At 41.7% G+C, this 14,084-nt stretch overlaps 1 protein-coding gene and 1 long non-coding RNA gene across 3 annotated transcripts; both read right to left on the bottom strand.

The window, feature by feature from the left end:
- LOC311051269 lies at positions 1-3,895 on the bottom strand. The gene is made up of 4 exons (XR_014601395.1): positions 3,658-3,895; positions 2,311-2,427; positions 1,668-1,867; positions 1-1,460 (listed from the first exon to the last, which is right to left on the bottom strand). It is a non-coding gene; the product is annotated as an uncharacterized lncRNA (long non-coding RNA).
- Positions 3,896-5,143: 1,248 nt separating this feature from the next.
- ttc22 (tetratricopeptide repeat domain 22) lies at positions 5,144-13,254 on the bottom strand. Of its 2 annotated transcripts, XM_084066674.1 has the most exons (9): positions 13,221-13,254; positions 12,828-13,105; positions 11,100-11,400; positions 10,432-10,487; positions 10,194-10,309; positions 9,525-9,643; positions 8,116-8,277; positions 7,018-7,170; positions 5,144-6,618 (listed from the first exon to the last, which is right to left on the bottom strand). In XM_084066674.1, exons 2-9 carry the CDS (start codon positions 13,088-13,090, stop codon positions 6,082-6,084), a joined length of 1,707 nt encoding a protein of 568 aa, XP_083922800.1. In that variant the 5' UTR covers positions 13,091-13,105; positions 13,221-13,254; the 3' UTR covers positions 5,144-6,081. The 2 variants fall into 2 exon arrangements, with proteins under 2 accessions (XP_083922800.1, XP_083922801.1); XM_084066675.1 differs by lacking the exon at positions 13,221-13,254 and having other exon boundaries at positions 12,828-13,202.
- Between the last annotated feature and the right edge of the window lie 830 nt (positions 13,255-14,084).

Here is a 14,084-nt window from a genome sequence, read left to right on the forward strand (position 1 = left end):
CCAAATGTAAGACACCTCAACCTCAAATTAAAACAGTAAACTAGTGAGTGAAATAATAAACCCTCCCGTTGCAGGCCTGTTTCTTAACCACTTAAGCCCTATAGCAAACATAGCCGATCTACAAGCTGTTTTGTTGTTTTTCATCACAGTTATGTCGTTTTTGGTCACATTTTGAAAATGTGTCCACAATAGGGACGCCAGGGTTAATATGCTATAACAAATCAATTCAAACAAAACATTCATACTGTATGTATTGCTTTAATAACGTCCATCCACCAGGCTATTACAGATTTCCTGGGAGGGGTGGTACAATGGTTCAAGGTTTCTTAATTGTTACGTCTTACATAAGAGATTTTCTTTTTATATAATATAATAATGTAAGTAAACTTATAGCCTAACAGCATGGGGCACTGATAGCCGAGTGGTTAAGGCGTGTACCACGTACACTCTGATGTCAGAAAGTGATTCCCAGACCGGGCATACATATTATTATATTACAGTTCATGTGGGAAACCAGTACATGTGGGAAAACGGAACGAGGAGCACTCGTTTTTCCGACACAGGAGACCGGGGCCAGGCCGCAGCCGAGTCTCTTGAGGCCCCCCCGGCCCACCCCCCGGCCGCCGGGGTAAAACGGGTCCTCGAGGCTGGGGCAGCGATTAGCGGACCCGGTTAGCCCATCGGCTTCCCGTTTGTCGTCATTATAGTTTTGCCTATTGTTTATAGTTTTTAGTTTTGAAGAACAGTTGGGGGTGGGGGGGTGGGGGGTTATTTTTATGCTATAATGTAGACCAAATTCCATTTCAGCTTCTCACAGGCTGATGGCTACTCAGGGGGTGCAGTTAGGGGTGTCTTGTTCAAGGACACCTGGACGGGGCCGAACCTGGGACCCTCTATTTCCCAAGCGACCTCTCTACCCATTCAGCTATGGCCGCCCTATGCTACAGTATGTGCCCACTTCTCATGCAAAATATCTCCCAAATGACCCAATGTATCACCACTGAAATGGAAATTATCATATGGTTTTCATCCCCATTACCAGGCCCTACGAATTTAAATTGAAAGACAGCTCCCAGCTGACGTCACAAAAATCATTATTTCTTTATCATTAGGGGACCTGCAGGTTGTGATATGAACCCAGTAGGAGGTGGAGACACATAACCCGGGGCTTGGGACACATAACCTGGGGGTTGGGATGCATAAGCTGGGGGTTGGTCTGCATAACCCGGAGCTGGAACAAAAACAGGCTGACTAGCTGACATGGCATAGCTCTCTTGCCTAACCATGTGGACCTGTGAAGTTGTCACTGTTGTTGGGGCATTTTGGATGACTGTAATATTTGAAGTTTGCACATTGTTGACCGTGGGGTTCCTCTTTCGCTGTTTTAGCTCACGGGCCATCTGACACCAGACGCACCACATGCAGAAGCAGGAGGCCGCTATGTCCTTGCAGAGAGAACCCTATGGGAAAAACATTATTATAGCTCTTAAATATTCTGTAATTTCTTGTGTTGATTAATAATATTAGTTCTTATTTTAGCCCTTAAACTATTACTGTTGTCAACTTGCATTCTTGACAATCATGCTATTAGATCAAAAATAGGAGTTTTATACACATGTGATATTGATATAATGACATGATATATTACATAATACATAACACCAGACCTTGATTCTGTATTTGTATCGGATGGCAACCCGAACAGACAATGCAGCAGGAGGTGCAAAAACAGGGAACCCAAGAAGTGCTGTCATGGCAGAGAGTATGACAGGGCTGCATATGTCTAGTAAGGGGAGACAATGGGGTTGTCCAAATTTTCTTGAGGTGTCACAGGCAAGACAAGGACAGCACCAGAACCCATAACAACCTGAAAAACAAACACAAATGTCTTAGACATTAGTCTTAGAGAATATACAGATAAACAGAGGTCTATGGGGAATCTGCATTTTGATACATTTTTTTTTGGTTCTCTTGTTTGATCTCCCTTCCCACTCCCCCCCCCCCCCCCCCCCCCCCCCTCTTTCTTCCCTTTCTTTTTGAGCGGTGTAGCCGCTCCTATAAGTGGGGTTGGGACCCATGACCCATCCGTCATCCAAAAATGTGTCTTTCGCTGTACTGTGATTGGCTGATAAGTATTCAGACCCTTTGCTCAGTACTGTGATTGGCTAGCGAGACGCATGATGAAATTCATAACCTATAAATAGCACCACGCACTTTTTTTTTAAGTGAGCTTCCATCACTGTGATGACCACTGTTCTAAATAACACCGCTCACTTCATATGAAATGCTGATATGGATATTGATACTGACAAGAATTCACATCATCACAGCAGCTCAGGAGATCAGAGTTCCAGCCCGTCTCCACAGGTTCTGCAATGGCAACCGGCTGTTGGATAACTACTGTATTCGCCATAGCAACCAGTCAACCTGTAAACACAAGGTACAGAATACATCAACAAAACACAGTAAAGTGTTGGTTGACAAGAAAATCCTAATGCTGAAATATCTGAACAGGAGGAGGCTTAACAGCCTCACTGTCTGTAACATCATATGGCCCTCTTCATTACACAATGTTCATCAATACATGTGGCATAACATTTCACATTTCAGATAAAGATGCAGATTTCAGCACCAATTTTTTTTTTAAATCCTTCTAAGTAATTCCATCTCTATATCTCTAGTCTCGATACGCTATACATCTTTCAGTAAATCAGTACATGCCATTTCGTTTTTCAGTGTAGAACTGAATCAAAATGCTGTATTGATACTGCATACATGAGTGAGAATGATTAAATTCCCTCGTAAGAATCCATCAGTTTGATTATCTTGATGTACACCTGTGTACACAAGCTTTCTTATTATTACCCAAACTGTATTATCAATTCAAAGTATAACTTAGTCAGCGATGCAAATAACAATTAAGGCAGGGGGAAAGTAGCATGGGAAATCAGGGTAACATACAGTATCAACCTGAAAAGCTGGTAATGTATACTATGGTTAATGGCAAGCAACAGTCGGCCCCTGGGCCAGAACTGGCCTGCCAGTGATATCTTGCATGACAGATTATTTTGTAAATAGTTTACAATATCTGACTGATAATCCCAACTGAAGTATATTGTATAGATGCTTTAATGTTGAAATTGAGAATCTACCCCCACCTAAAAAATGCTTGTAATACTTTTATCAAATTTTATTGAGAGTGAATGACATGCACACTAGGAATCAGGGCAGAAGGATGCACTTTGACAGTGTAACCCTCATACCGCAATTAATAGGTAAATGTGTCTTTGTGGCTTTTCATTCATGAAAGCGGGTAGGATACACAGTTATTTTTCCATTCCTCTTTGAATGCTCCGTTTTCCCTTTTCACTGTCAACTGTCGACAGTATATACGTATACTGTCTGTCGAAAGTTCCAATTCTCAAGTTAGGCCATTTAGGCTTAGGAAAAGAAAAAACACGTCAGTTTTATGTGTTATGCCTTGGGAATGTTGTGTTCCTTTAGAGACAAATGCATTCTAATTAATCAAAAGTGGCAAAAGCTTTTTTTAAACTAAAATAAAGGTTTTTCAAATTGTTAACCAAATTCCTGATTCATAAAGTAAATAAAGCTGAATTTAACTAAATGTCTCAGTTGTAAAAGCAAAGATTACTGTACCTTGTTGTACCATCCAGCTGAAGTGAGACAATGAAGGGGAGACGTTTGTCAGGTATGTTTGAGTACTTCCCTCAAACATGCTGCTAAACCTGAACCTAAGTACCATCAAATGAAAACGAGATTTAAAGTAGTTCTTAAATGAGAAAGACACTCATAACCCCACATGTTTGGGGTCATTTTAACGTCTATACTCTGACTTTTGTGATCACACCAGACAGTTTAAGTTGATTGATTCAGTATTTAGATATTTGGTATTCATTTGATCAGACACACCCCCTTCCTATACAAACCCATTGTAACTCATCAAAAACACCCGTCCTTGGTTCTGGTGACTGATGGAGTTTGAAGTAACAATGGGTTTATATAGGAAGGGGGCGTGTCTGATAAAAATGAATATCAAATATCTAATGACTGAATCTGTCTGGGGTGCACTGCTCACAAAAGGCTGAGTAGACGTTAAAATTACTCCAAACACGTTTGAAAGTGAAATATCCCTTTAAGCCCTACCTGCTCCCTTGGGCGTATTTAGGTGAGGTTTCAAAGAAACTAAAGGCAAAAGGGCTAGTGAAGCTGGAACTCAAACACACTGCAAAACAAGCTTGGGTTAAGTGCACACTGCACTGCAACCCTATCTGGTACACACAAGAAATATTAAAAAAAGTTGGGTTATCACAACGAAACAAAATACAAACAGGGGTCTGAAAAGGGGGCAAAAGCAGTTAGCCTCCAACATACATCAGAATACATTAAAATCAGAATACCATATTACCTCAACAGTCAAGGTGTACTGCATGTGTAAGGGAGGGGTTACACCTGCCAGGAGTGGACAAGCCTTTGTGTTTACAAGTTACATTTGAGTGTATGTATAGTGACATTCCATTCTCCTATGACTTTCCTTGTTAGTAAAAACGTAACATATGAGGTCTAAATACATGTTAACCATGGCTCAGATAATCCAACTATGACAACTTGGGAGTTTCACCCAAATAACTAATAATAAGGTCTACTGTAACACACTCAGTGACAACAATCAGTGGCCAACCTTCCACAGACAAGCCAGTGCACACACATACTGTAAGGCCAATGCAGAAACAAGTGAGTGGGTTTCTTTAGGGGAAGAGTGACTGCTTACAGTATGCTTACACCTGAGGGAGGGTGTGGACACAGAGCCCTGAATGGAGACAATGGCCTCCCTGTTACATACAGATGTCGAAATTATTTACATGGTACTTGGTAAAGTAGCAGATCAGGAAAGGTTGGTGGAATGTTTCCCATGACTAAGGTCTCCTTGAGACCATTCCAATTTAAAAGACAACATTGATGTAATAATCTAAGCCCTTAATAGAACATTTTTTAGAATACGGAGATGTATTTTTTGGCGCAACAATGTTGTAAAATTAACAAAATTCAGAGGGCTCTTAAATATTTAATGGACATTGATGATAGATTGATTAATTGCAATGTATTGTCATTCCAGAATTACATGAACATAAAAAAGTAAATAAACAATCTTCCCCACTGCACTCAAAATGATTCAGCCACATAAAGTAATAGTCTGTTTTTTAGCAGTAATGTATGTCTTGTTCATAGATGAATTCACTGAATACATACAATACTGAAGTAATCCAAGCCCTAAACAGAAAATCTTTAGAAAGATCCTACATGTTTGGTGAACAGGCTTGTAAAGTCAAGAAAATTGAGAGGGCTGTCAAATATTCAATGGACATGGATGACAGATTTTATTGTTTAATAAATATGATTACAAATAATTTAAAAACAGATAAAAAAGTGTTGCAAACTCTGTCTCCATACCGTATACATGCACCGGAGATGTGCAACACTTATTTTTTCTTTTTAAGCTTGTTCCCGAAGGTCAGCACCTCGCCACAACCTCTGGTGTGCGTTAGCGTTAGCGTTCCTGCTATAATAAATATGATTAAACTTATAATAATAATACATAATTACATGAATGAACATACAAATAAAGAAAAACAACAACAAAACAAATCTTCATTCACAATCTGTCCACTGCACTCAACATGATTCAACCACATACCTGTCTGTTCTTTAGCGGTTTTATCTTTAGCCCTTTTTCAGGCACTTCCCTTGGATAATGCTGCAGTAGCAGCATGTGAATCACTGGCAATTGATCAAATGTATTACACTTTTACGTTATGTGTCCAAAAATCCCAAAATAGAAATTAACTGAACTGAACTAGCAGTAATGCGTGTCTTGTTCATCATAGATGAATTAATCAAATCCATGCTTTAGCTCATACACATGCGTTTGGCTTAATCCATGCTTTGGTGTGTGTCCCCATCTGCTGGCCATCATAACATTGTGTACTTATTTGATCACAACTTCTTCTCATCTACTTTACCATCCAAAAAACCTCAGGAGTCTGGAAAAATAACAACTCCTCATCATGACAAGAAAAAGGACCTAGCCAGTGGTCTCCTCTTGGTCGGCCGCTGGGGTTGCACCGTCTGCAGTAGCCTCCTGACGACCTTCAGCCTGCCTGTCCTGATCAGAGCCCTAGATAAGTCTGTCACCTCAGCCGTGTGTGCTCGACACAGGCTCCTCAACTCGGCCTGCACCAAGTCCTCAGGGTACCTCTCCTCCGCCTTCTGCACCCACACCTCCAGCTGGGTGACCGCAGGGCCCGTGTCGGACACTCCTTGGGTGAACAGAGCCAGCAGAGCCTCCAGGAGGCAGCGTAAGGCCGTGGTGTCTGTGCTCCCTGGCCTCTCCAGCTCCAGGGCCCGTTTGAAGCAGTCCGCCGCGTTCTGCTCCTCGCCCTTCAGCAGGAGGCAGCGGCCCCTCAGTAGGTGGAGGTCTGGCAGGCTGTCGCCCATTTCACACTGCCGGGCTTGTGACAGACTCACCAGAGCATTGTTCAACGCGGTCTCGTCCACCACGAGGCTCTCCTGGAGGGCATCCACACCCATGTAGTAATACACCTAAATGAAACGCCACATTACAGTATAGAGTTCTACGTTTGCCATTAAGACAAGATGCATTCATATGTGGGACGTTTAATCAAATCAATCACACCCAGGGAAATGCCTTGGCCAATAACAATAAATGTACTTAAAGGAGTAGTTCACCCAAAAAATTACGTATTTTCTATCAATTACACACCCTATGAAGCCTTGAATGGTTTTGCTTTTGTCACTTTCATGATAGAGATAATAATTTGATGACCGGCTGCGCTTCTGGTAGGAGACTCAAATGAGACTCTTTGAGTCTCCTACCGGAAGCGCAGCCAGTCTATGAAAAAATAAGTCTTGGCTTGGGATCAACTCAGTTGGAACCAAAAATAACCATAAAGCTTTGCCAGAGTTGTTGTTTTACAGTACCTGTGCTATTTCCAGGTGAGTACGCAGACAAGGACGTACGGTCAGGACCTTGTCTAGGTCTTTTCTGGCCTCAGTCAGCTTTTGTCTGTCTGGCATCCCACCGTCACCCTGCTTTGCTCGTTGCAGGTCCCTCACATAGGCGGTCATATTGATCTAAATGGTGTGAATTTACAAATGAGGCAATTATCGGAAATACATTAGATGACTTCATGAAATGTATACCTTAATTGATTTAAGGTTAAACATGTTTCTAATAACATAATACTATCCTATGGTAAATATGCCACTCACCGCTACAGTATTAACATTGATAAAAGTAACTTATCATCATTGTTGTCAGGAGATATTAAAACATTCAACAGAAGTCAGCAAGTACTACTTATGTTTGATTTCTATTTGGTTTCAATTTAGTTTTGAATATACCTGAACAAATGTTTTAAACAGCCTTAATAGACTCATAACTGCAGAACTGTAGTCCTGGGTTTCCAGAAGCCGGTGGCAGAACAGTTTAATGTTCTGGTTAATTTATCCATAGCTTTGTTTGATTGGCTCGGCAGCAGTTTTGAAACACACAGTTTCCTGCAGTAACACAGACTAGTTATGCACAGAGCCTATTACTTTCCTGTAGCACATTGGTTCTCAAAGTGGGTCCGGGGACCCCCAGGGGTCCTTGGGGGGGTCCCCAGCAAAAAGTAGTTAACATAGCATCACAATCATTTTAATCACTTTATCCATTTATATGTTGGCTATTCAAAAATAGTAGATGTACAAGCTCACAGTGCGTCACTTCGTGTCATGCTGCGAGCTTGTACATCTGCTATTTTGGGGAATTTTCGAAATGTATCGAAAATGTTTGGAAAATTTCTTTAACATAAATCTTTTCTTCTGGGGGCCCCTGGCACAAAACATATTCGCATGGGGGTCCAAATGCATATAATTTGGGGGTCCTTGACTTGAAAAAGTTTGAGAACCACTGCTGTAGCATACTGTTTTTATCCAACACAACAGAAATAACTTCCCAAACAAAATGGATTTCAATTAGTGATGGACTCAGATCTGCTTAGATGTGGGTTCAAGAGGTGCTGTATTCTTCATTACCTTGGCCCGTGTGCAGTAGGCCTGCCAGTTTAACTCTGGATCAGGGAGCACATTGAGAGCCATGTTGCAGATCCCTGTGGCCATCTCATGTTTTCCCAGGACAAAGAACACCTTGGCCAGAAGGTTGAGGATGAAAGCATCATCACTGGCCAACTTTATAGCCTGTTGAAACATTGAGGTATTCAGTAGGTTAAAAATATTTAACTATATAGATATCATCAGTGTTTGGCAGAAACCTTGTAGCTCCATATTTAATCTTTTATGTTTTCATAAATTCAAGCCCTATTTTATTTGATCATATAACAGTGCTGACATGCCCAAAATTGGGACACTAGGTTGAAAGTGGTTAAGTAAATAACTACATTTTCTGAAAAGTAACGGTTTTCGACATACAATGTTTCCGTCCAAAAGCGACAATGTAATCTCTGCGACATAGAATAAGCATGTTGTGATTTGGCCAATCTTGTACCTGATAAAGCTGATAAAGAGATAGAATTCAACACCATCCCTCTCAGGGGAAGAGAGCACCGATGTAGCTATGTGAATTCTATGATAATTGGATCAGCATAATATACAGAGAGTACAGTCTTTTGCAAACTTGCCCCAGTGCAAGCAAACACTGTACAATTTAATATAGACACAAGAGAACATTTTCCAACATGGTTGGAAAACCAATGCAGCGCAGACAATGTCAAATGAAATACACCTGGGGGGGTGCAGCCTGCTTGCACAACTGATTTAATTTTCCATGAGGAATCCAATACATCTTCCTGTCTCTTCATTCCTGGGTTATGGTTATGACATTTTGACCTTGATTTTGACCATGACCTTTGACCTTTTAAACCCTGAAGTTAACCATCTGTTTGGGGCAGCCTTCTGACAATTCAACCAGCTGTTCTCTAGTTATTTTGTTCACAGACACACGGATACACAGACAGGGTTATTACAGCAGCTTGCCATGCATTGCTGCAGGTATAGGCAATGAATCATATAACCTTACAGGGGCAAGTTGGGGGTGAGTTGGGTTCAGGATATCAGCACAATGCCTCTTATCAGATTACATCTGCCCTGCATCCCAGTCAGAACACATCAGACTGTTCATACACAGATTACTTTGCAAAAGTAAATAAGGGAATGCATAGAATAGTATGATTCATCATCTCGGGGCCTCGGTTGCAGGCATACATTTCCAGTAATTCTGTTAGTTTGTTTGTTTTTAAGGCCTTTTTGCTCTCGGCACAGGAAGAGGAGGTGGACAATGCAGGGCCATAGCTACAAGAGCCAAATCCAGTGTACCACACCTACAGTAACAGGGCACCAGTGAAAAATTCAATGGTTTTGATAATTACTCCAGAATTCCCTGGGTTTACGTAATAGTTGGATAAAGAACTAAATGCGACTTCACTTACAGTTCCATAGCAGGACAGGGGATCAGAGCCTGAGAATCCACAGTCATGCACGGACATGGGCACGGGTGAAAACTCCTCTTTTCTCTCCAACAGGATGCCAATGTAACACCAGGCTAGAGCTGGGTGTGAGGCAGAGGTAAGATTAGAACGGGACCCCACCCAAGGACCACTTTCATATAGTCAATATTTTCACTCACACCAGTGGCGTGCACAGACATTTTGAGGGGAGGTGCTCAAGTAAATTATACTTTTTTTGTGTTTACTTGGTCTGCTCTTTTTGCCCTCTACACCTACTGTATACCTCTTTGCCAAAAATAGCCAATCTACAAGCCCACAACGCCTCGCAGCGCGAGGCATTGTGGGCTTGTAGATCTGCTATTTTTGGCTAAAGTTCTCCTCAGAAAAGGGATGCTAGGTTTCGAGTGGTTATGGTAAAAAGAAAAATCATATCACATAAAGATTTGGCGGACCCCCTGTAGTAACTGTGAGGACCCCCTAGGGGTCCCGGACCCCCTGTTGAAGACCCCTGCTGTAAAAAAAAAAAAACTTTTTTCCCCCTTTTTTTCAAAAGGGCACTTCTGGTCAAGAGGGCAAACGGCAGGTGCTCTAGCACCACCTAGAGTCTATCTGTGCACGTCCCTGACTCACACGTCATGATCCAGAGCATACCTTTGTGCTGCGTTTTCTCTGACTTCAGTGTTTCAGTGAGAAGCTTCAGACCCTTATTGTAGTGAGAGGGTCTAGAGTAGTCAGAGTCTACCTCGGTCTTTACTATGTCATCCAGTCTACAGGAAGAAAAGCATCCAGGAATGTTAACCAGCCAGGAAACATTACAATCAGTAAAATGTCATCTTAATAACAATAGCATTTTAGGTCAAAGTTGTTGGATGTCAGTTGTGTGCAGTACCTAATATAGATTGTTGCCATTTTAAAATACCAGCTTCTCCTTTCCTCATTTGGTATCTGAAAAACAGCCTCAGTATAATGAATCATCTTACATACTTGCTATAGAATGATATTATTGTGTAATTCTTTTGTTGTCTCCATAAGATTTTCAATACACATCATTTAAATAATGGAAAACTAATAAACATTTGGCAACCATTTGTCCATATACTTACTCCACTGTTATAACATAGCATAACATAACATATTGGAAATAACTATGTTAAGAATAACTTTAACGCAATAATGATGGTTTATAAATATCATATACTATATGAGTATATAGACAATATGACCTAACCATTAGCCCTGGATGAAGGCCAGTATCCATAACATATTAGAAAATAAAAGTGCTGATATGCATTATAGGGCATAGAAGTGGTGGCCATTTTGTGGTGCCACAGATAGAAACCCCATACATTTTCCCCATAGAGATTTCCGAAGATATTTATATACATTATTTTAAGCCTGGACCCAAGCCATCCAGGCTCCTGGTGAATCATGACCATAAAACATTTGATTCTGTGTCAACGAATATTTGAATACTGATAATATTATACTATTCAACACAGTCATTCGATAAATTAGCCTTAGTAAAACTTGGGCTTCATGAGCACACTCCCATCTCACCAACTGTCCACCATAGTCCAGGGCCCTGTTGTAGAATGTTAGTGCAGCGGTCAGTCTCTCCCTCAGGTCCTCGTCTCTGTCTAGCTCTACGTCGTAGGGGTGAGCGTAGGCCTGTTCGGCTAGGCACCGGGCTGCGAGGAGCCTGGACTCTGCCTTAAAGTCCTGCCCTGCGTCCAGGCCCATGAGCTCGGACACCTTATCCACACATTCGCCTGCGTCCAGCTCTCTCCCCAGCTTGTCATAGACCTGGCCCAGGTTAGCCCAGGCGTTCAGATTCCCTGGGTCCTCTTTACAGATGCTTCTGAAAAGCCAAGATATACAGGACTGTCAACTTTCACAAGGAAGTAAGATGTGTTGTGCATTTGGAGGCTGTATAAGGTGGTTTGGGGGCTTTCATTTCACTACAGAAGTATTGGCAAATGTTTGTCAAAAGTTTAAAAACAAATAAAAAATGTTTGTTTAACAAATGGTAATTTTTGACTTTAGATTTTTGTACACAATGAATTACTTTTCATTGTGATACAGATGAATAGGAACTTATACGATGTTAGTTCCTCTGATCGAAGCCGCATCACAATCGATTGATTGATCATTAAAATAAACATGCCCTGAAAATGCATGGGCCCACCCCACCCAGTGGTCAGCTGGCTGTGAACAACATTCAAGACTTTCAAGTGGGCCCAGAAAAGGTTGAGAACCACTGGTAAATATCCTATATCATTTATAAGAGTGAATTAGTTCGTTTTGAATAGATGTGTTGCATATCATGCATGAACTCAACAGTATTGGGAACTTGCTGGAAGCACAGAAGTTCGGTGCTGAATTTGGTGATGAATTCGTTTGACTTCTTATTTATTACCAAAGACTGAGAAAATTAAACAATGGTACACCTTTTGAAGTCTTATCATTGTAAGTAATGATAACATTCAGTGAATTGAGTACAAAGGACCCCAATGGAAACAAGCCATAGGCTTTCTTCCTAATAGCAGACCTTGTATTGAACTGTACTTTCCTGCTAATAAAGTATTCAATCAATCAAACAAACGTTTCAGTTCACTATGTGAGGCTTCTACATGGTGGAGTGGAGTGTACACCAAATGCCATAGTCTGAATTCAAAGTATTTACCAATCAGTTAATCATGTTCTGACAGTACAGGAAGTGATACTGTAGATCAAATCTCTTGGTTAAAACTGCCAGGAATAGCATGTTAGATTAGCCTAGCTCGTCATTGTCCAGCATTACTGAATATAAATAGGCAATGTTTTTGAAACATCAGACAGGCATGTTTTTTGTACTATCACAGGTACCCATTGTGCTCGCAACGTTTGACGTGTGTCACCCTTACTCATGTAACTCTCAACTGAGTACTGTCGAGATACAGTGGTTCTCAAAGTGGGGTCCAGGGACCCAGCCCAGGCTATTTTAGCTTTAGGGGTCCTTGAGGTATAGGTCCCAGGGTGTCCCCAGCTAAATATTGGTAACAAATGGAACCAAATGGTGTGCGTAAGGGTCTCAGTGTTATGGGGGTCTGTGCCCTAATTCATACTAAACTAGGGGGTCATTTAAATGGAAAGGTTTGAGAACCACTGGTCTAGAAGCATAGAAATACTGTAAAAAATTAAATAACATCCCTGTTAAAATGATCACTCTGCGTGCCCTCCATTTGTAACTCAAAAGAGCTACATTTGTACACTCTCTCAGAGTTTAAACGTATGATGTATGGTCACCTGAATGTTTCCTCGGCGGTGTCCAGCTGGTCCAGGTGGAAGGCCAGAAGCCCCAGCAGATTGCGGACGGCGTACTGCAGGAAGCCGGCCTCGGCCTCCAGCTCCGCCCGTAGGCTCTCCTGCTTCAGGTGGGTGTCCCGGCGCCGCAGCTCGACCGGCCCCACCGGGTCACAGTTGAGGTTCAGGTCCAGGTGGAAGTGGCCCGGGATGTACTCCAAGTCGTCTATGAGAGACTCGATGTCCTCTGTGCTGTCTCCCTCCATGGTGTCGGCCTGGTCCTTTTGGAAGAAAATGAAAGAAAACGAATCAAAGATACCGCAAAATGTTGGCTCATCCGGTCCACGTTTTGGATCAAAAAGACCTAGGGATCGAGAGATCAAAGCAGGGACATACCTACACCTCCACACCTCCACCACCTCTTGTTCAGTCCAGTGTCTGCGGTACTGAGCTGGCGAGGAGTGACTGACTCGGCTTGTTGTCATCCTGGAGCATACAGGTAAAACTGGTTCAGCATGGCAGCGGCTGGGAGTGGAATACTGTGACTGTCTTCTGTCCCAATCTCTCCTCAAGTGTTTCCCAAACACTGGGCCGGGACCAATTTGTGGGTCGTGGACTCATGTTTATGGGTTGCGGGTAAATATCACTTTTTGAACGTTTCCTACAATAAAAAAATATATATATAATTTTAAAAATGGATTTTCAAAAGAATTTCAGAAATGTAAAAAAAAATCCTTTGAAGACATTGTTAGAATAGCAGATCCACTGTATAAGCTCACAGAGCGTCGCATGGCAACGCGTTGTGAGGTATTTGATCGGCTAATATCAATACGTAGGTGATTAATAATATATAATGTATTTTTCACAATACACAGCATGTGTGCTGCTCATTTTGAATATCTGCCTTGTGTACTTGTCTTTTGGCAAACAGAAGTGCAAGCAGTGGCCGACATCCTTTTTTCATAAGATGACAGTATAATGCCTTGACTACCCCCACCGACCCAAACCCCACCCAACCACCCACCCACCCACTGCCACCTTTTTCCCCAAAAGACAGAGGAGGAATGTGACCCGTCAGGCTCTGTGTGAACAGCTATGCACTGTCAGCAATGTGATGTAATGTTTATACTAGTTAAAAGTAAACATCAGCATCACTTAGCTGGATAGAATATTTATTTCAAGCAACATTTCTAGATTCAATCACTTTAAAATATACAAAACTAATATCAGCTTGATTGTTTTTTCATTTTTTTTCCATTG

Source organism: Gymnoscopelus microlampas (genome assembly GCF_963454915.1).
Source record: "Gymnoscopelus microlampas genome assembly, chromosome: 9".
Classification (NCBI taxonomy): Eukaryota; Metazoa; Chordata; class Actinopteri; order Myctophiformes; family Myctophidae; genus Gymnoscopelus; species Gymnoscopelus microlampas.